At 44.4% G+C, this 18,675-nt stretch overlaps 11 protein-coding genes across 11 annotated transcripts; 5 read left to right on the top strand and 6 right to left on the bottom strand. All coding sequences in view use genetic code 12, as the record gives it.

Moving 5' to 3' along the window:
• Positions 1–1,069: 1,069 nt before the first annotated feature.
• On the top strand, positions 1,070–2,809 carry PDE2 (3',5'-cyclic-nucleotide phosphodiesterase; the record flags this gene model as incomplete). The annotated part of the gene is made up of 1 exon (XM_025486965.1): positions 1,070–2,809. The coding sequence occupies one exon, from the start codon at positions 1,070–1,072 to the stop codon at positions 2,807–2,809; it is 1,740 nt and encodes a 579-aa protein (XP_025340413.1).
• A 1,161-nt stretch (positions 2,810–3,970) lies between these two features.
• CXQ85_003318 (uncharacterized protein) lies at positions 3,971–5,773 on the top strand (the record flags this gene model as incomplete). The annotated part of the gene is made up of 1 exon (XM_025486964.1): positions 3,971–5,773. The coding sequence occupies one exon, from the start codon at positions 3,971–3,973 to the stop codon at positions 5,771–5,773; it is 1,803 nt and encodes a 600-aa protein (XP_025340412.1).
• A 142-nt stretch (positions 5,774–5,915) lies between these two features.
• On the bottom strand, positions 5,916–6,515 carry YKT6 (palmitoyltransferase; the record flags this gene model as incomplete). Its single annotated transcript, XM_025486963.1, has 1 exon — positions 5,916–6,515. The coding sequence occupies one exon, from the start codon at positions 6,513–6,515 to the stop codon at positions 5,916–5,918; it is 600 nt and encodes a 199-aa protein (XP_025340411.1).
• Positions 6,516–7,446: 931 nt separating this feature from the next.
• Positions 7,447–8,154, top strand: YPT7 (Ypt7p; the record flags this gene model as incomplete). Its single annotated transcript, XM_025486962.1, has 1 exon — positions 7,447–8,154. The coding sequence occupies one exon, from the start codon at positions 7,447–7,449 to the stop codon at positions 8,152–8,154; it is 708 nt and encodes a 235-aa protein (XP_025340410.1).
• Positions 8,155–8,296: 142 nt separating this feature from the next.
• On the bottom strand, positions 8,297–9,154 carry MIA40 (Mia40p; the record flags this gene model as incomplete). Its single annotated transcript, XM_025486961.1, has 1 exon — positions 8,297–9,154. One exon carries the CDS (start codon positions 9,152–9,154, stop codon positions 8,297–8,299), a length of 858 nt encoding a protein of 285 aa, XP_025340409.1.
• Positions 9,155–9,751: 597 nt separating this feature from the next.
• On the bottom strand, positions 9,752–12,217 carry CXQ85_003314 (uncharacterized protein; the record flags this gene model as incomplete). Its single annotated transcript, XM_025486960.1, has 2 exons — positions 9,752–9,956; positions 10,137–12,217. 2 exons carry the CDS (start codon positions 12,215–12,217, stop codon positions 9,752–9,754), a joined length of 2,286 nt encoding a protein of 761 aa, XP_025340408.1.
• A 226-nt stretch (positions 12,218–12,443) lies between these two features.
• On the bottom strand, positions 12,444–13,907 carry CXQ85_003313 (protein kinase regulatory subunit; the record flags this gene model as incomplete). The annotated part of the gene is made up of 1 exon (XM_025486959.1): positions 12,444–13,907. The coding sequence occupies one exon, from the start codon at positions 13,905–13,907 to the stop codon at positions 12,444–12,446; it is 1,464 nt and encodes a 487-aa protein (XP_025340407.1).
• Positions 13,908–14,207: 300 nt separating this feature from the next.
• On the top strand, positions 14,208–15,299 carry CDC73 (Cdc73p; the record flags this gene model as incomplete). The annotated part of the gene is made up of 1 exon (XM_025486958.1): positions 14,208–15,299. One exon carries the CDS (start codon positions 14,208–14,210, stop codon positions 15,297–15,299), a length of 1,092 nt encoding a protein of 363 aa, XP_025340406.1.
• A 49-nt stretch (positions 15,300–15,348) lies between these two features.
• MST1 (threonine--tRNA ligase) lies at positions 15,349–16,749 on the bottom strand (the record flags this gene model as incomplete). Its single annotated transcript, XM_025486957.1, has 1 exon — positions 15,349–16,749. One exon carries the CDS (start codon positions 16,747–16,749, stop codon positions 15,349–15,351), a length of 1,401 nt encoding a protein of 466 aa, XP_025340405.1.
• Positions 16,750–16,984: 235 nt separating this feature from the next.
• On the bottom strand, positions 16,985–17,500 carry CXQ85_003310 (uncharacterized protein; the record flags this gene model as incomplete). The annotated part of the gene is made up of 1 exon (XM_025486956.1): positions 16,985–17,500. The coding sequence occupies one exon, from the start codon at positions 17,498–17,500 to the stop codon at positions 16,985–16,987; it is 516 nt and encodes a 171-aa protein (XP_025340404.1).
• A 726-nt stretch (positions 17,501–18,226) lies between these two features.
• CXQ85_003309 (uncharacterized protein) lies at positions 18,227–18,589 on the top strand (the record flags this gene model as incomplete). The annotated part of the gene is made up of 1 exon (XM_025486955.1): positions 18,227–18,589. One exon carries the CDS (start codon positions 18,227–18,229, stop codon positions 18,587–18,589), a length of 363 nt encoding a protein of 120 aa, XP_025340403.1.
• Positions 18,590–18,675: the final 86 nt, after the last annotated feature.

The raw sequence follows: 18,675 nt of genomic DNA, 5'->3' as shown, positions 1-18,675 counted from the left end.
CGCCAAAAGCCAACTATGACAGCTTGGCGAGCGAAAGCGCCATGATTTAACAAAGTCTACATGTAACATCCGAGAAAACACCTACAAATACCACGGAAACCCGAATATAATCAGACCAGGCCAGCCATTGGATCGTGACCTGCGTCAGCTCCATTGTCGGTGGAATAACTAACAATTGACCATTGACTGGGAGGTGAGGGAGAGTGAGAGCGAGGCAAAAAAAAAGTGAGTCGCCATGATTCCGAGTCAGCAGTGAGTAATACTAATAAACATAGGGTAATGAAGATATACGAGGCAGAAAAAAAAAAAAAGAAGACGCCAGAAAATCCACGGCCAGAGATGCAGAAATGTAAACTAAATATTATTAGACGTTTTTTTTTGGGGCGCCAACAGTCGTTCGGTACTGCCAGTTTTTTTTTTGCAACCGCATTGCCCGATCAAGCCTGGTGCCCCCAAAGTATTCGGCACAATCGCCTTGGAGAAAAAAACAAAAAAAGGACCAAAAAAAGCTTCCTCCTTTCATTTCCTACAATAACTGAATTGTGGTGTGAGCGTGAGGCTGGTGGGTCTCTCTGTTCTGCAGTACCCAGTGCCTCCACTTTTTTTTTTTTTTTGTTCTGCGTTTCCATGTCTCTGAATGCTGGTGCAGTTTTTTTTTTTATTTGCAAGACCAGCCGGGAGGTAGGTTTTCTGCAGTACCGTAGTAATAGGTGGGAACGTCATAGAAAAATGTTTTAAATGTGGGCCGCTCGGGACTCCAGGTTTTCTTTTTTATTATTTTTGAAAAATAAAAAAAGAAAGTAACTACGAGTGGCAGTGTCAAAGTGTATAAGCTGGTAGTTTGTTTTCATCCCAAAGACGTGAATGCTTCCCTTCCCCCTGTCTCACATCCGACTGTCAAAATATCTGTGAATTTCTTTTTTCCGCTCATCAAAAAGCTTCTTTTTCATAGATAAGCTTCTCCACCACAACTCATCCAACTACACTCCTCAACTTACCCACACCAGATCTGCCTATTTTTTTTTTCATTTATAGTGCCGTCTGATTCCACATCCTAGCTCCTCCCGCCATGGCAGACGTTCACTTGCTCAGTCCGTCCTCCTCGCTGCTGTTGCCGGCCTCGGCTTCTTCTCTTGCCGTGGACTCGCTACAACGGTTCCACAGTGTCAAGTCACTCATTTCATATTTTTTCAAAAGAGTCAACACTGAAAAGGATGCCTCCAAGGCCGTCTTGGTTGTTTTGGGCGATTTCCACGGCTCCACTGACCCGTTGGACTCCCTTTCCCATGCCGATAAGACTTTGCTTTTCCGTTACTTCTTCTCCCACTTGAACCTTGTTGTGGTTGAACTCGAAGCGTTGGATGAAGCCAGAGTGGCTTCTTTGAATCATGCAATTGCCACCATCAACTCCTTGGCCGGTCACAGAGTCTCTCGAGTAGAGTTGTGGACCGGAACTGCTCCTCAGTTGGTCAACGACGCCTACCTCGACGACGACTCTTTTGGCCCTGATGCTACTAATGCCATCAGTACAATGACTTCTGTACTCGGTAGAAGCGCTTCCAAGTCCTCGTCTACTGAACGCCGCCTTCGTGAGCTTCTAGCGTTGGTGAACTCTCAAATCAACACCATGGACCTTCTCCTGAACAACGACAGCAAACATCTCGCCCGTCTTGCCCACTTGGTGGGCCACTGGGCTTTCCCATCTCACGAACTTTCAAATGACGATTTGGCCTATTGTACGTTTTTAATGCTTGAGTTTTCTCTTCGGTATATTAAAGAGTTGGCCATGTGGGCTTCCCTTCCCAACCCCACTTCGAATGAGCTTATGATGTTCGTTCTCATTGTCAGAAACAATTATCAGCATGGTAACCCATTCCACAACTTCCGCCACGCTGTCGACGTGACGCAAGCTTGCTTTCATTACCTTATCAGACTCGGTTGTTTACCTCAATTTTCCCAGTTCCGTAAGAACCCCAAGGAAGATGAGCTCGCTGCTTTGAACGAAAAAATCACAGGAAATGACTCGCCTACGCTACTAGATATGGTGTTTCCTTTGGCTACTATTCGTCCCGAAGGCGAAGCACTCGTACCACACCTTAACCCCCTCCAATCACTTGGTTTACTTTTTTCAGCTATTGGCCACGATGTTGGCCATCCGGGTGTCACAAATGCCTTCTTGATTAACCACGAGGCAGCAGCATCTCAAATCTACAATGAAAGATCGGTGCTTGAACTGTATCACACTTCCGTCTTCATTAACAGAATATTTCGCATATGTTTCCCCAATCTCCTCAAATTTGTCACCGACACCAAGTCGAAGTTGACGCTCAAAAACCTCATGATAGGTAGTATATTGGCAACTGACATGGCAGAGCATTTCGAATATGTTGATAAGTTGCAGAAGTTCAAACTCACCACTTCCGATCCTTTAGATGATAAAGTGAAACTCATATCCTCGCTTTTGATAAAGTGTGCTGACATTTCCAACGTTACAAGACCTTTACGTGTTTCTTCGCAGTGGGCTTTAGTGTTGTCAAGAGAACTTGTGGAGCTTGAAACTGTAGAGAAGAAGTTGGCCCACGAGGAAGTGGAGCTTGACTTTACCTATGAAAAGGTACCTACCAAGTTTGAGGATGTTTTAAAAATTTGTCCAAACATGCATAAAGGACAGCTCTTTTTCATAAAGACTTTTGCCGAAGATCTCTTCAAAAGCATTCTGGATTTGTTTCCAGAATTGGAATATACCTGCGATGTCGCCATGGAAAATAAAGAATATTGGATCAATAGAGATTCAGAATTGAGCAGTTGATGCAAACGGGTATCCTATTAGGAAGGATTATTTTATAGATAAAACGGAGTATGGTTTCGTTTCAATAGATATTATTTTTGGGTCCAAAGATTGAATGTATGAAGGGAGCAGCGTCTCTGATAGAGTCATGAAAAGTGCTTGTTATAAAAGGTAGTATATTCGTGATAGTCCCCACCCATATCCTGGTTGAGAGTTCATTATTCTTGCAATGGTTGATACCACATACTACTCCAATACCCAATTTAAGGTCTTTCCATGCCTGTTAGGCTCGTCAGTTGGACCCAGGACCCATTTTGCATTATATTCGATGTACTACAGCCCTGTTCACCTCAGATCATCTTCTGCCCTCAACTTGAGCTCTACTAAACACAATTCTCCCCTCTAGACAAGTCCATTTCATCGTCATGCAGATTACCGTCTATAGCGAAGAAAAACCAAACTTAAGTCTTGCTTCCAGCATTGTTCTTTAAAACCTATTCCACCTCGACAATGCCCGACCGATAACGGTTTTCGTCTGGGGGATGCAAGTTCCATATTTCGCAGCCATTCTTGGCAGCCGAGGAAGAGCCATTGAAACTACACAGCCAGGATGAAATTTTCTAGTCAAAAGGGCCAGGACAAGAACTTCTTTTGTTGAGGACCCTTTTAAGTATCTCGGCTGAATTAGTAGCAAACGGTTTTACTAAAAGGTTACAGAACTAAAAGGCAAACGTTGAGCAGGGAGAATGACGTAAGAAAAAAGAAAACTTTAAGGTGGAAAAAAAAAAAAAGAGCCGTTTGAAAAAAAGGAGAAATGACCAAGCTTTTATGCCTGTTTTGGAAATTTCCATCCCTTTAAATATTCCGATCCCAGGATTTACTACCAAGGTTGTCCCGTACAACCAACAACTTCCAAGGGCCAAGTAGACCCGAGTCTCTAATGTAAAAACCCTAATTAGTTTCCCCCCGCCTCAGGAGAGGTCGAAAAAAGAAGGCACTCGATTCAACCGTCTCTTTTCCAACGTGACTGGCCGCACGTGCGCCAGAATCCACATCGTACTAGCTTTTTTCGCAACGCTCTCCATCGATGAGCTACTCGATATAGGTCCATTCCCTCCGACCTTTCACGCCAGAGATTACCCTAAAATAGGAAGAACTTTGCCCTTCACTTAAGTCTTTGCCATGGACAAAGAACTCTTTTCGAAGAACCCAGAGTTCTTGTCGTCATACTCAGACAGACCCATCGTTCTCTCGCCGCCTCCAGTGGACCACCACGGCAATGGCTCAGTGCAGACAAAACTGGACCGTCCAGAAGGAGCCCAGAGCATGCAACAGCCACAGCTCCCCAAAGACTTTCTTGCTCAAAGACAGCAGTCGGTTGGTTATAACTTGCAGCAGGAGTTCGAGGCCTTGAAGGCTGATTTGGACTTGGATTTGAGCATGTCGAACAACGACGATGCTGCTGCCACCGGAGCAACTTCCAGTAATGAAAGCGGCAACGGTACTACTACAGGAGGAACACCTTCTTTGGGTCATTTCTTGTCGCCCCAGTTTTCTCATGGCTTGGGGCCTTCGTTGCTGGAGAATTTCTCTTCTTTGGCTTCTTCCAATGTCCCAATGGGCCATTTGGGCAACAACATGGCCCCAGGCGCAGGCGCAGGCTCGCATCTTCTGGGGCTTTTGGGTGTTGCTGGTTCCAAGTCTCTGTCGTTTTTGCCTCCCTCGTTGCTGGTGCCTTCGAGACCGCAATCCGTCAATGATTTCTCCAACTTGTTAGGAAGAAACCAGAATCCTACTCCAGGATCTGGCTTGTCTCGTCTTCAAGCTTCCGGAGCTGGTCTGTCGTTCTACAGCGACTTGGTTGGCTTCACTTCCTGGATGGAGAACTTGGATCCTCAAGACATTGTCATCATGCTCGACCACTGGTGCAACAATTTGCCATTTGACATTTTGCTCACCATGAAGTCTCGCCTCGAGTCTCATCTCGATCACTCTAATGAGCAGGCGCTGGTGCCTCCTAAGATGAATTATGGCTACGAAGACTTGGTCACGAACATGGAAAATACTTCATTGGACTCTTTCAAGCTGAGAAACCCTCATCAACAGAACGGACTCGCTCAGCCAAAGCCAAAGAACAATGACCCTTACAGAAGTCACCTTTTCCAGGAATCAAAGTTGCAGAGACCTAAGCTGGCTGATCCAAGTCTACACAACCGCTTCCCAGGACCTAATGCTAATCAAGCCTCGTCTGGCCAAGTTAACCCCTCCACTTCTGGAGGTAATCACGGCGGTAATCCATTGGATAGAGCTAGAAGCCCTACTTCTCATTTGCATGAGAAGACCAACTTCTTGCAGTTGGCCGCTGCTTCTAACTCGCCTCTCTCTTACGCTCAGCATAGTCACTCCCCAGATGAAGGTTACGACCTTAATGCTGCTCTGAAGTTAGGGGCGCTTGCTACCATCAACTCCCGTGTTGCCCTTGACTCTAATAGAAAGGGCCCCGCTTACCAACAACACCAAGCGCTGCAACCTCAACAGCCTTACCCGCATAATCCACTTGCCTATGAGGAACTGATTAATCGCCAGGCTAACTCTTCATCGGTCCCTGTGCAACCACAAAAATATTCTGTTGCCGCTATGGGTGGTGCCAACCAGGGTCCTTCTGCTGCGGCTCTCAAGATGAAGAAGGAAGACTCTACTGTCAGATCCAGAGCTTCTACTCCTGTTGGCGGATCTTCCTCCAACGCTGCATGTGGGCTGTCTTCCATGCCTACCGAGATCGCTACGCTCGACTTGCTCAATAATATTCCCGCTTGGTTGAAGCTTCTTCGTCTCCACAAGTACACCGACTGCTTGAAGGACATGTACTGGAAAGACCTTGTTGAGCTTTCTGACGAAGATTTGGAAAACAAGGGCGTCAAAGCACTCGGAGCCAGAAGAAAATTGCTCAAAGCGTTTGAGGCTGTTAAGCAGTCGAGGTTGTAGACCTTGATGGCGCCTCGATAAAAATCCTTTTAAATAGAAAGCTACAGCGGTATTTGATATACCGTACAGTGCAAAGATATAAAGATGACGATACATGATTCACATAAAGTGCTATAATAGCCCACTATCTGTAGAAAATAACCTAAACAATCACGCAGCAAGAGTTAGTCTTCTTGGCTTGCTTGTAAAACATTCTTGATGAGGATGAAAGTGCTTCACTCTTGTCAACCAAAGTGTCTAACTTCTCGCCTCTTTGCAAGACTGACTCGATGGTCTTGTGCAAAACAATCTTGGTTTCATCCAACTCCTGCTGGACCTTCATGATGGAGTCAGCCTGAGATGGGTCTTGGTACTTCTTGATGTAGGTGTCCAACTTGTCAAAGGCAAATGCCAGGTTTGGTTCGGTGACCGTGCTCCATTCTTTGGCGGGATGCAACGAGAGGTACTCCTCCAAAATCTTATTAATCAATGTGTAAGCAGGGCGAACTGGGTACTCCTTGTCAGTAATAACAACGCAAGACAAGCCCTCCAGTCTCGTATAAGTGTGGCCGACATAGTTGCCTTCTTCGATACTTTGTCTCTGACCAGCTTGGGTTCTTTGGGAAACAGTCTCAGAAAAGAAAGTCATGAACTGAGAAACAGATGATCTTTCAAAGAAAGAAAACTGAGAAAGATCTCTAGCAGCTGCAAGCTCCACCACGGAGTCTTTGACCTTCAAGATGCCGATGTAATAGATCTTCATGGTAGCGATAGAAGAGAAGGAAGTGGTAGAAGTTGCTTTTATGCGACGTGGTTTGGGCACGTGATGATAAGGCTGTACAGCCATGTCTTAAACCGGATACTGAAGGGTATGAAGCGGCATTTCTTGAATTCTAATATCTTAGAAGTTTTATTTATACTGTCAGAAATTTCTGTCTCGAGAAACACGAAACTTGGGTCAGGAAGTTGTTGTTTTGCGTTTTCAGTATTGTCTCATAGTTCCCAGTACACGGGGAAGCAACATGGAAATGCATTAATTGCATCCTTATAAATACTTAGCATTTCTTTGACGAGGAATATCATTTGACTGCTATTTGGCGGTTCATTTCGGCGTTTGGCGTGTAGTAGTTGTACCATCGAACAACCTGTTTTCGCAGCCATTCTCACTATACGAGTGTGGCGCCAGTAGAGTTCAAGAAAGTATAAAGTTTCCAGCCATTAACGAACTGTTTCACGAGAGAATCCTCTAGTTTTAGCATTCTGTAGCCTCAACTTTAGAAAGAAAACTTTTGGGGTTCAATTCGAATATTATAAGCTATTTAACCAATTCATGTTTCTTCATAACCGCACCCATTTTGCAGCAATTGTAGATACGAACCCCAGATCTGATAAAAGTACATATACTTGGTAAAAAACGATAACAAGATTTGTTAGTCAAAGAAAAATAGATAAGCATCAAGAGACCCTTCCATTGTTATTCTATATTTGCTGTGCCAAAATACCCCTACCTACATCTCCCTTGCTCTTACTCTCGTGTGCTTCCTCGCACAGTCTCCTACACAATCACTCACGGCCAGTATTTGTTGATATTTATTGATAACCGTTGAACAGACACTTCTGACAGCCTATACACCAACTATAGCTTGCCTACCATAACCAAAAATACCATATTCTGAGGGTTTCGGCGCTTTTCCATGGATTCCTCTCAGTTCCTTAAGGTGGTGCTCCTAGGTGATTCTGGTGTAGGAAAGACGTGTCTTCGTTCCCAGTTTGTTCACCATGTGTTTACGAACGCTTATAAAGCCACCATTGGTGGTGACTACTTGACCACAACCGTCAATATACCAAAGGATAGTATCCCAAAGTCCAATGCAAGTCTATCTTCGGACACTGAACGAAGATCACAATCCACAGCAACCACTACCACGAAGGTAAACCTACAGGTGTGGGATACAGCGGGCCAGGAACGTTTCAATTCGATATCTCAAGCATTCTATCGAGGCGCCGATGTGTGTATTCTCGTTTACGACGTTACGAATTACGAGTCTGTTCTAAGTATACGAGATTGGTTCTCGAGGTTCATGGAACACTGCCGTGTTGATAAGCCAGGAGTGATAATTGTCGGAAACAAGATAGACAGAGTCAACGATAGATGCATTGACAAGGACGAAATACGCGAGGTTCTTTGTCGTAATAACCCAAAGATCAACCTAGACGATTACATAACTAATTGGGACACCGACTTGATTGAAATATCAAGCAAACAACTACTGCTCGTTGAACTGGTTTTCGAACGTGCTGCCCATATCGGTGTACAACTACCTAGTGGAAGACGGCAAAGTATAGCTGGCTTCGAATCCATCGAATTGAAGAAATTACGAAGGAGCTCATGTGCATGTTGATTTACCCCATTTCCAAAAACCCTAATTTGATATCCCTTAGATTGTCATATAATACTACCAAACAAAGAACTGCCCAATTTGATTGTGTATTCCGTTGCTTTATCTGTTTTCTATGTACATGGCTCGGATTATTTTAGTGAGCTCATTGCTCAGAGTCTTCTTTGTGTGGAGATTGAGATTCGTCATGCGTAACAGCGTGAGATGGTCCCTTTGCTGGGAACTGAGTAGATTCACTGGCGACTGGAGCAGCGTTCTGGCCTTCGGCTGGAGCAGCAGATGGCTCAGCAGAAGATGCATGTGAAGGACCCTCGGAAGGAATAGCAGTAGTAGCAGCACCAGGAGAACCGGCAGTGGAAACAGCGGCAGTGGTAGCGGCAGTGGTGGCAGCGTCAACGCCAGACTCGCTAGAGTCCTTATCAACGCTTGGGACTTCTTCATCCTCATAGAGCTCTTCCTTATAGTGTTCAGGATGCTGCTTGAAGCAGGTTCTCATGGCCTCAAACTTCTTGATACAGTCAATGCCCTTTGGCTCAGTTTCAGAATAAACGAAACAAGCAAATGCTTCTTTGAACTCCTCTCCACATGGGCCATGAGCCATGCCACCGAGACATGGACAGTCCCAGTTGATTTCACCAGTCTCTGGATTGAAGGCAGCCTGGCCTTGCTCTGGCTCACCCTCACCCTCGGTCTGCGTAGCGCCAGCAACTTCTTCTTCGACTTTCAGGCCTTCGGTCTTAGACTCATCCGCGGCGACCTTGAGCTCCTTCTTCACAGCCTGTTCGGAAGCTTCTTGCAAAACATCCTCAGCCTGTTCCTTAACGTCATTCAGAATCTGATTTAATGGGTAAAGAACAGCCACGGTCAAGAGAGAAGCACCAGCGGCGAGTCTTGGTGCGAGGCCGATTCTCGAAGCCGAGCTAGTGCGGGACCCACTGGAGGCAAATCTTCTCGAAAGAATGGCACCTTGGCGCAAGGAAGTAGAAAAGACTGTTCTAAACATTAGTGAAGGTTAAACTAGCTTGATCTTTTCTTTATCAAATGCTTTGCGGGCTAGTAAGAAGTTGATCGAAACTTGAGGTTGTGAAAAAAAAAAAAAAAAAGATAATTGAATGCGAAATCATGTCTGCTTTTAAGCAATCCTTCACAACGCTTAGTAAGCGCCACCTAGGTGGTACAGCAAAGATTACAAGGCTATGAAGGTTGGATCTACAGTGTCGTTATAGCTGGAATACCCAGTGGTGATGTTTTTGTGTCGATTGTACGAGATTTCGATGTCTCACGAGCCGTTGAGCCCAAATGCAGCTCCAGAGACCGTAATATTCTTGATAGATTCAATGTTTTGCATTTTGCCATGTCTTTGAGGTCGTAAAGTATGTATGATGGTTAGAATTGTTTCAGTGGCCATACCAATGAGTCGTTGCCCATGACAGTGCAACACTCTAAGGTCTTGGTCCAATGGGATGCATTCACGTCAAACCCATCTCTCTTCAACAGCAAGGCATAAATGAGGTAATAGTCGCGGCCACATTTGCTATTTACATACAGTGTTGTGGACACTGCTGGTGACCGAGGACCACTCCCTCGTAGATAGGACTGCTTAGTCCTTCTCATGCCGTATATCCTTGGTCAAGTCGCCAAGATCGACTTCCTTCTCCTTCACTGGGGCTGACATCGAACTTGCCCAAAACAATGAACAACAAACTGTAATAACTGTAATGGCTCCCATCCAACGCACTGTCTTCAATGTATTCTGGGATGCCTTGGTATCTTCTTTGCCAATGTCATCAATGAACTTGGAAACTCTGTTTTTGGGCTGTTTAGCGTAAAACCTCACGCCTAAAGGAAACAGGCGAGGAATTCTTCTGGAAAGCATTGCTTGTATGGTGGAGAAGTGTGTGGTGAGATCGAAAGAAGGGGAAGCATTTTAGCTTTGCGCTATGTGCACAATTTGCACCCAATCCACTTCTCTGTGGTATAATCACTTCAAGTTGACCAAGTCATAGACGCTAGTGGGTTCGTATCTATTTTGGTGCTCGACCCATAAAACATCGTCACTTATGAAACAGGTTTTCTTTTTGCCGTTGCGGAGTGTCAATTGATAGAGCTTGTTCATTGAAGCGTCTCTATGAGTGGTCGCGAGGAAGCCAATACCATTCTTGAAGCAGAAATCAGCTACCACATCTCTAAAAACCGCCATAAGTTGCGACAGACGTAGAGCCCTGACATCAGTAGAGCCAGATGTGCCATTGCCTTGAACAAGGCGAAGAATCTTGTCAATGCTAGGGAAAGCATTCTCGTCTATGCTTGGTAGACCACCTAAAGCCAAGCGACCTGTTTTGGTGTAGACGCTAATCTTTTCCAAACAGGTGTTGAAGAACCAAAGCAAAAGACCATTTATGGGAAAATCTTTGCAAGTATCGTCAAACCAAGACTGTTTGTCACAAAACCAGTCTTTTATCAATTGTCGTTTTCCTTGTAACAACTTCGAAAGCTCACGTAACCACGGGTTGAAGACACAGAACTGTAGAATTATCTCAAGCTGACTTTCCAGGATCACTTTTTCATCATACCTTAGCTGTAGAAGTACCCATATTAGATTTTTATTAGAGTCAGGACCCGCCTGGCTGAATTGTTCGTAAATGTGTACCGTAATGGCTTTGACGAGTTCATCGTGGAACAGAGATTTTGAAGTCCAAAGCGAAAAAACGTCCGACCACACACCATATTTGAAAAGAAGACTCTTTATAGTGGTTTCATAGAAATCCCTGATGTCTCTTGCTTTTTGTGCCTTTGTCCAAAGATCACTTCCCGTTTTAATGAGCTCCTCGAAACGCTGTTCGAGAGGTCTAAAAGTTGCTGAAATGACACTCACATCAAGACCAATATGAACAACTAGGTTAATAAGATGTAATTTGGAGTCCTTACTCCTTAGAATATCCCAACTTCTAACATCTTCCTCGATAAATGGACCGAGCGTTTGGTCGAATATCGATTTTTTGAAAAGGGAACAATCCATGAGAGCGGGCGACTCATCCCATACAGATATAAGATCGTTCAATGCATCAAAACTGCCTTCATTTAATAGTATCTCAATCTTTGGCTTAAGACCATTGAAAATCAAGAGATCCCACTCACCGAGATGGATTGACAGTTGCACAACAATCTCTCTCATAAGCGAGCACCACTTGATAAGATCAGGATCAGTTGGATCTAAGTCAGCAGGAAGATGTTGCAGTAAAATGGTTAGCAAAAGATGAGGCAGGACAACTTCAGGGCGGTGTTTCATCTGTAAAATCTGTTGTACGCATTGGGTAGCAGCCTCTTTTGTTTGCTGCTGATTGTAGTCTTCGAGAATAAGTTCAAGACTTTGGCCGCTTTCAATTGCCTGAATGTTATCAATTGTCTCTGTTTCGAAAGTTTTGCTCTCTTCTGATTCTAGCCGTATGTTTGCCTCTAGCGACGTCAAGTCTGTTTCGAACCGACTGAGCGCATCGTACGCTTGTCGTAGTAATGAGGCATTTGTATCGCTAAAAGAACTTTCTTGAGTCAAATCCAATCTTAAGAGATCCTCATACCGAGAATGCATTTTTATACCTCTGGTACCAAGCTTCTGCACAAGACTGGAGTACTTACGACGAAGAACTTCAACCGCTCGACCAGCATCAGTTCGAACAAAGTTATCTGGTTGAACTTCCTTTGTCACCTCATCACCAGCCTTTTCGTGAATTCCACCAACACCCAAGCCTCGAGGCCGTAGCTTTGTTTCAATAGGGTTCACTATACCTTCCTGCTTTGCACCCAAACCTTGGCCTTGTTTATACCCCATCTTCATAAGGAGAGTGGCACCAATACCATATTGATTCACATGTGACCCACTAGGCTGTTCGGGCTCTTGGAGCGGTTCGGCAGCTGGCTCATCGTCTGACTCTTCTATATCTGAGTACTCATCTCGGACTGCCATAGACATTGACTGTGGGGCACCAATACCGACGCCTTTGTCAGCGTCACTGGAGTCGGCATTTCCTGAAGCCTTTGTAAACAGAAGGCCGAAGGATCTGGACATATGGATTAGCCCTGGTTCAAATTGGTGGTTGATAAATGTTGATATGGCTGCACGTGAGGCAAGTTGATGTTTTGATGCTGGATGCACGATTTTGCAGCCACCCACCAGGGCGACATCGAAGCAGAAAAAGAGCTTACTTAAATATGGAAAAGTAAAAAAAAAAAGATCTTTATAGTAGATTTCTAAATGTAAAGTGTTATGCCTATTTCATTTCATTCAACCGCTTTTATCTTCTCAGAGTATGGCCAGCATTCTGAGTATGTGCGCCCAATCCATGGTGCCTCTTTAAAAGCAGCAATAGCTTGGCTTCATCTTCCTCAGCTGTTTCTGTTTGGAGCATTTCTAGACCTTCTGTGGTGACTTGTACCACGTAAGGCTGGCTCAGGAATCCGGGTAAGACAAGCTCCTTTGGAATATAATCACCGTACTTGGTTAACCACTGCGCTCTTCTATCCTTCTCTTCCTCTTCCAATTCCAAAAGAGGTCCATGCAAAAAGTCGTCGAGCATCTTGACATATTTCCGGGGATACACGTACTGTTCATAGTGAAGTTCTGTGATATAATGCTGCTTGAAGGTAGCATAAAACTGGGTATAGTGGTGCAAGAGGTGCTTTACCACATCAGTATAGAGGTCAATCGCCAGTTTTGCAGATGGTTCAGGTACATCGACCAGACACAGCCTTAATATTTCCTCGACTTTTAGGAGAAGCAAAACAAATCCCGTGAGCTTCTCGTTCTTAAATGCAACATTCGCTTCTGAAAGCGATGAAGATTGTTCTATGAAACCTTCTATGGCAGGTAATTTCAGTTCCACGAACTTCGCCGCTCTTGTCTCGTTATTCATGATTATATCGTGAATTGCGGCAAATTCTCGTAGCACATGTGGAAGCTCAGCAGTGTCGTTTTGGAGAACTTCGTAGTTAACCCCGTCGCTTTCGCTGTTGGACTTTAAGATATCTAAAGCGATCGAGCATTGATCATAATGGTTCGTAAGCATCTCGAGTAAAGATACTAGTTCTTGTTCTAATGATCCGTTTTCTTTCAAAATAGTTCTTATGAAATTGCTTTGTTCCTTAGGTGGCGACTGGGTCATGGCTGCAAAACGGAGTAGCATAGCTACTTCTGCAATGGACGTATTGTATGATTTGTGGAGGCGAAGAAACTTCCTGGAGTTTTTATGGTATTCTTTTAGTAGGATCTCTAGTTGCAGTGATAGTAGATCGCATGCCTTATCTGCGTTCTCCAAGTATATGTTGATGTTTTCTTTAAGTAAGTCGATCTCTTCACGAGCAACAAAGTCACTCAAATGCTTATAAGCAGATTTTTCAGAAACATCGTCACCCAACAAAGCTTCTGGGACTGGAACTTCGCCCAATTGACCTAGAACTTCATCTAGCCTTGTGAGGACGGGTTTAAGCTGTGTATCCACAGCGTTATGATGGGCCCCAATGACTGTATCTTTGACTTGCACTCTTAAATGCTCTATCAATGCAGTAATATTAGCGTGTTGATCCATTATGAGGTCGGAATTCTCGGTAGCTGTTTGGACTTTCTTTGGTAGTTGGTCACCTAGTATGTGGGCGGTGGACTCGAGAACATTTTGGGCAGACGAGGATAGTTCACGCGCCCGTTCTAACGTTCTAAACGCCTCTTGAGCCCACTGCTGTACTTCCAGAGGCGGAAAAGCCATTACCAGTGTTTATTATGTAACGAAGCAGTGATATGCAACTGTCTATTGAGACCGGTGGAGCTCTAGTGGTGATAAGGGCACGTGACGTCTCCACCAATTCAGCCATCCACATCTCCACAGAAGCTTTTATTTCGATAAGACTAGTATATTCTATGCACAAAGGTATGAATTTGACTACTATCAATTTTCGTTTGTTTTTACTGGTGTTCTAGGATGCGTTGTTGCACTTTGTGCTTCCCTTCCACTACATAGGTGAGATGCGAAAATATCAACGCTTGATATTTAGCTACAACCACCTCCATGGACTCCATCAAGCAGTTAAGGAAAGCCACTGTGGGTAAAAAGCCCATCGAGCTCTTCAAGGATGGAGAGAAGACGGAAAATATTAAAGAAGCCACCCACGCTTCGTTGGGCGACGATCAGAAGTATGGTTTGGACGAGCTCACCAACTTCTACAACGAAGACCAGCGCCAGCTGCTTCGGGCGGTGATTTTCTGCTGGATGCATGATAAGTCATCTATTGTGGATTACAAGAACGCATGTTTAGAGAATGGCATTCCTGATTTCAAGTTCTTGGTTAAAGCTGAATTGACAACCTGGTTGAGTGGAAGTTCTGACGCTTGTCAGTTTGTTAAGGAAGATGAGTCTTCAAGCAAAGCTGGCGGTGCCGATGCCGACGGAAACGATAAAAAGAGAAAGTTGGAGGACCCTCAGATGGCACGTATAGAAAGTTACCAGGAAGACTCTGTTGATCACAACTCGGCGTTGAGAGGATCGAAGAACATCGTCTTCAAGAATCTTATATCGGACGCCAAAAGGTTTGCCTCTCAGTTGAAGAGAAGCAAGTCTTCCAGACCAAGTAGTGCTAACGGCGCTGGCGCTGCCGCCAACAAGAAACTGCCTATCATCATTATTTCCCCAGCTACTACTGCATTACTTTCTCTTGCAAACATCAAAGAGTTTTTGGAAGAGAGCCGATTCGTTGAACCAAATGTCAGCACTATGAAAAGACCAGAATCCGGTGTGGTCACCATCAACCATCCATCGGACAAGTTAGCACCATCTGCTCATTCTATCATGGTGGTGGACAACGTTGATATGTTCACCAAACCAGAATATTGGGATAGAGTTGTTGCCATTTTCACCACTGGTCAAGCGTGGCAATTTTCAAAATACAAGTACTCAAAGCCTGAGGTGTTGTTCCAGAAGTATCCTGGTTTCTTCGTCGCTTACCAGAACGACGTTGTGCCTAAACAGATCAAGGACTGGAACGTCAACGTGGTGAGAATCGACAGAGGAGAGAAAAGATTCAGAGACAAAATGATCGTCAGAGACTTGTGGATCCACTTGGAAAAAATCCTTATCGGGAGACAATACGGTGCACAAGAATAGGAAGGGCCGTAAAATGTGTAGACTATGTACAAATACAGAAAGACAAGAATTACTGGTAACTTCTCTCGAGACTAACGAAGAGTTCTTTAATCTCTTCGGGTGTCATGTTCAGCACTTTCCTGCTTTCTCTCGTTCTCACCGCAACGGTACCTTTCTCTATGTCCCTGTCTCCAAGCATCAAAATGTAGGAGTACTTCTTTTGAACAGCATCTTTAATTCTCGTACCAACGCTCTCGTCCCTTGTATCGACATCGACATAAAAGTTGAACCCTGTGATTGGAGCGACCGAGTCACTAAATGCAATATCACCAGAAATCTGCTTTTGCAATGCCTTTGCAGCCTCGACATGTTTCTCGGAGACGGGCACGATTAACGCTTGTCTAGGATTGAGCCAGAAGGGCCAGGCTCCTTGGTAGTGATCGAGCAAGATGGCAAAGAATCTTTCAAGCGAACCAAAGACGGCTCTGTGGATCATTATGGGTTGAACCTTGGAGCCTGACTGAGCAGTATACTTAAGCTCAAAGCGAGATGGAAGCTGGAAATCTAGCTGAATGGTACCAACCTGATGCTTCTTGCCAAAGGCATCTGTTAACAAGATATCAATCTTAGGGCCGTAAAAAGCACCGTCTCCATCGCGGATTTTCCAACCGTCTTTACCAGCTGTAGCGTTCAAAACGTCTCTCAACTGGTTCTCAGCTTCGTCCCATGCTTCAATCTCGCCCATAAACTTCTCTGGCCTTGTACTCAAGTAGAATTCAACATCTTTAGCCGAGTCAATACCGAAAACACTATAGGTATCTTTGATGAGGTTGATGGTGTTGGTGATTTCCTCATTTATCTGATGCAAGGCGCAAAATATATGGCCATCGTCTTGATGGAAACGTCTAACTCTAGTAAGACCAGAAAGAGCACCGCTGGCCTCGTTTCTATGCAACGACAGGAAGTCTGAGTATCTCACAGGAAGCTCACTATATGACTTGTCGAACTTGGAGAAGATCAAACAGTGACCAGGACAGTTCATTGGTTTGAGACCGTACTCATGTTGATCTTCATGATCTGTGCAAGTAGAGCCTTCCACTGTCTCTTCTTTGGAAGGATCGTTTCCCACAACCTTGAACATGTCCTCCTTGTAGTTGTCCCAATGACCTGACTGTTTCCAGAGTTCATTCTTGTAAATCAATGGAGAGATGACTTCCTGGAAACCGTACTTTGTCTGCTGGTTCTTCATGAACCCAACAAGCTTATTGAAAATTCTCGTACCATGAGGCAAGAAGAATATCAGCCCTGGCGTAAGACGGTCTGTGGTATATAGAAGCTGCTTATTGGAGATGGCATGGTTAGCCTGTGTCGAGGAGACAGGTTCTGTCGTTTGGGGCTGATTCCTCAATAGCAATGACTTAGAAAAGCATCGTATGCTTCTCTGTGTCGCTGCTGTACGCCCTACCAACATGGAGCTAGATGATGATGTTGTAGTAAGTAGTTGATTTTGGTGTGTATGCAACATGGACAGTAGGAAGAGAGATGGAGGTGTATCAAAATGGTCTATAAACTAGAGATGGGTTGATTAATGACTAGGTCGGTTGGTTTTGGCTATTTTCATTCCTATACTTTTGTTTTTTGGCGGTGCCGGTCGTCTATAATACACTGGCCAATGGGCTGGCCACATGGAACTTTACCCACTCTCGTTATGCTGTAATGGCCGTAGCCTCAGATGGGGTTTCCAGACCCACATCCACTTCTTCGTGTTCATGCTTTGGAAGACTTTCCAGCGTGTCCTCTTGTTTTGGTGCTTCTGCTTTGGCTTCTGCTTTGGCTTCTGTCTTATCCTTCTCGGCTCGTGGCTCACCCTTGTGTTTCCACGTCTTTACCTTTACTTTGAACCCACTGAAGGTCTTAAATTGTCTTGAGCCACGAACCCACTTCTTAGCGGGCCTTCCTGACTTATCAAGGGCAAAGTTAGCATTTACACTGTGTACGGTCAAGCCAGCGGTAGACATCTCTTTCATACCGGTGTTGATCCTTGAAGAGGCACTTTCATCGTTAGGTCCAGGCGACAGGTTCTTGCCATCGCCAGCTTTATCGTTCTTTTTATCATCAGCGATCTTCTTGACTCTTTTAGCTTTGGGTGTAGCGAACACGGGAAGCGTCTTTAGGAACTCAGGAGAGACCTTCACCTTCACTAGTTGTCTCTTTGGGGGCATCGCAGGGTATAATCAATGCTTCTTCCTTGGTAGAGATAGGTATTATTAATTGTAAGCTAGGATGCTAAAGCGGTACGGGTGGTTTACCGTTAGAGGGAAGGATCAATGAAAGTATGTAGTTGAGTTGGTAGCAGCGCGAAGTGAGCGTAGGTGTATGCTTGAGAATGGGTGCAAATTGAGAAGTACATGGGGATACTAAGTGAATTGGAAACTTTGATGAAGAATGTACTTCAATTGTTTTTGTTACTAGGGAATTGAAAATGCAGAATATTCGTTTTAGTAATTTTAAAATATTCTAGGGCCCAACCTTAGTGGTACGGGAAAGACAGTAATATAGACGTGAACCACCTTTCTTGAGTGGTTGAATTTCCCTTTTCCTTTAAGAAGTCTATTTTATGTTTTAATTAAGGCTGAATGCTATTTAACCTTTCTAGGGAGCTTCATACTATAAATTATGGTGCAATGAAGACCTTGACCGGTAGACTGGTACCAAACTAACGGATCTTTCCTTTTTTAAAATTTTTTTCCTTTTTTTCAATATTTACAATTTATCTACCAAGTAAGTACATCGATTAAGTACATACTAATGCAGAGTTCTAGGATTACCTAGCTGGTGTCTTTATCTTAATTGAAGCAATCACCAGGTGAGGCTCTATATTGCAGAGATACTTCGCACCCAGATCGCTCCACAATTAATCTCACCCCAATCAACCACCCCTTCTTATCATGGAACTCGAAAGAAGACGCTCCCGTTTAGGAGACTTGGCAGATAACCTTAAACTTGATGTCAGAGCTCATCAGAGGACTTATGAGGGCGCATATACTCGTACCGCCATCTCGTGTCTATCATTCTCCATTGTCATGATCAAGCTCTTTTCATCTGAGTTTCTTCCCATAGGCACTGTCTATACGGTGTATGGATGCTTGTTATACTTCATTGGCGTGGTGAAAGCTGCCACCGTGGACACGTATTATAACCCAGAAAAGGATATGGAGGAGTTCAAGACCGCTGGCGATCTGGTTCTTCTCCTTACCGGTATCAGCCTTGCTTCTTATGTGGCCATGCTAGTATTAGTACTCAGACTATAGCTTAGGTCACTGCTCCAAGACCGAAAACAACAAATTGTACAAGCAATTGCATGGTCCAGAAGGCCACTTTACGCATCCGGACCAAT

The sequence above is a fragment of the Candidozyma haemuli genome (genome assembly GCF_002926055.2).
Source record: "Candidozyma haemuli strain B11899 chromosome Unknown E_2014730914, whole genome shotgun sequence".
NCBI classification, from domain to species: domain Eukaryota; kingdom Fungi; phylum Ascomycota; class Pichiomycetes; order Serinales; family Metschnikowiaceae; genus Candidozyma; species Candidozyma haemuli.
The sequence above is the reverse complement of the archived record's forward strand: the minus strand, read 5'-3'. Positions and strand labels throughout refer to the sequence as shown.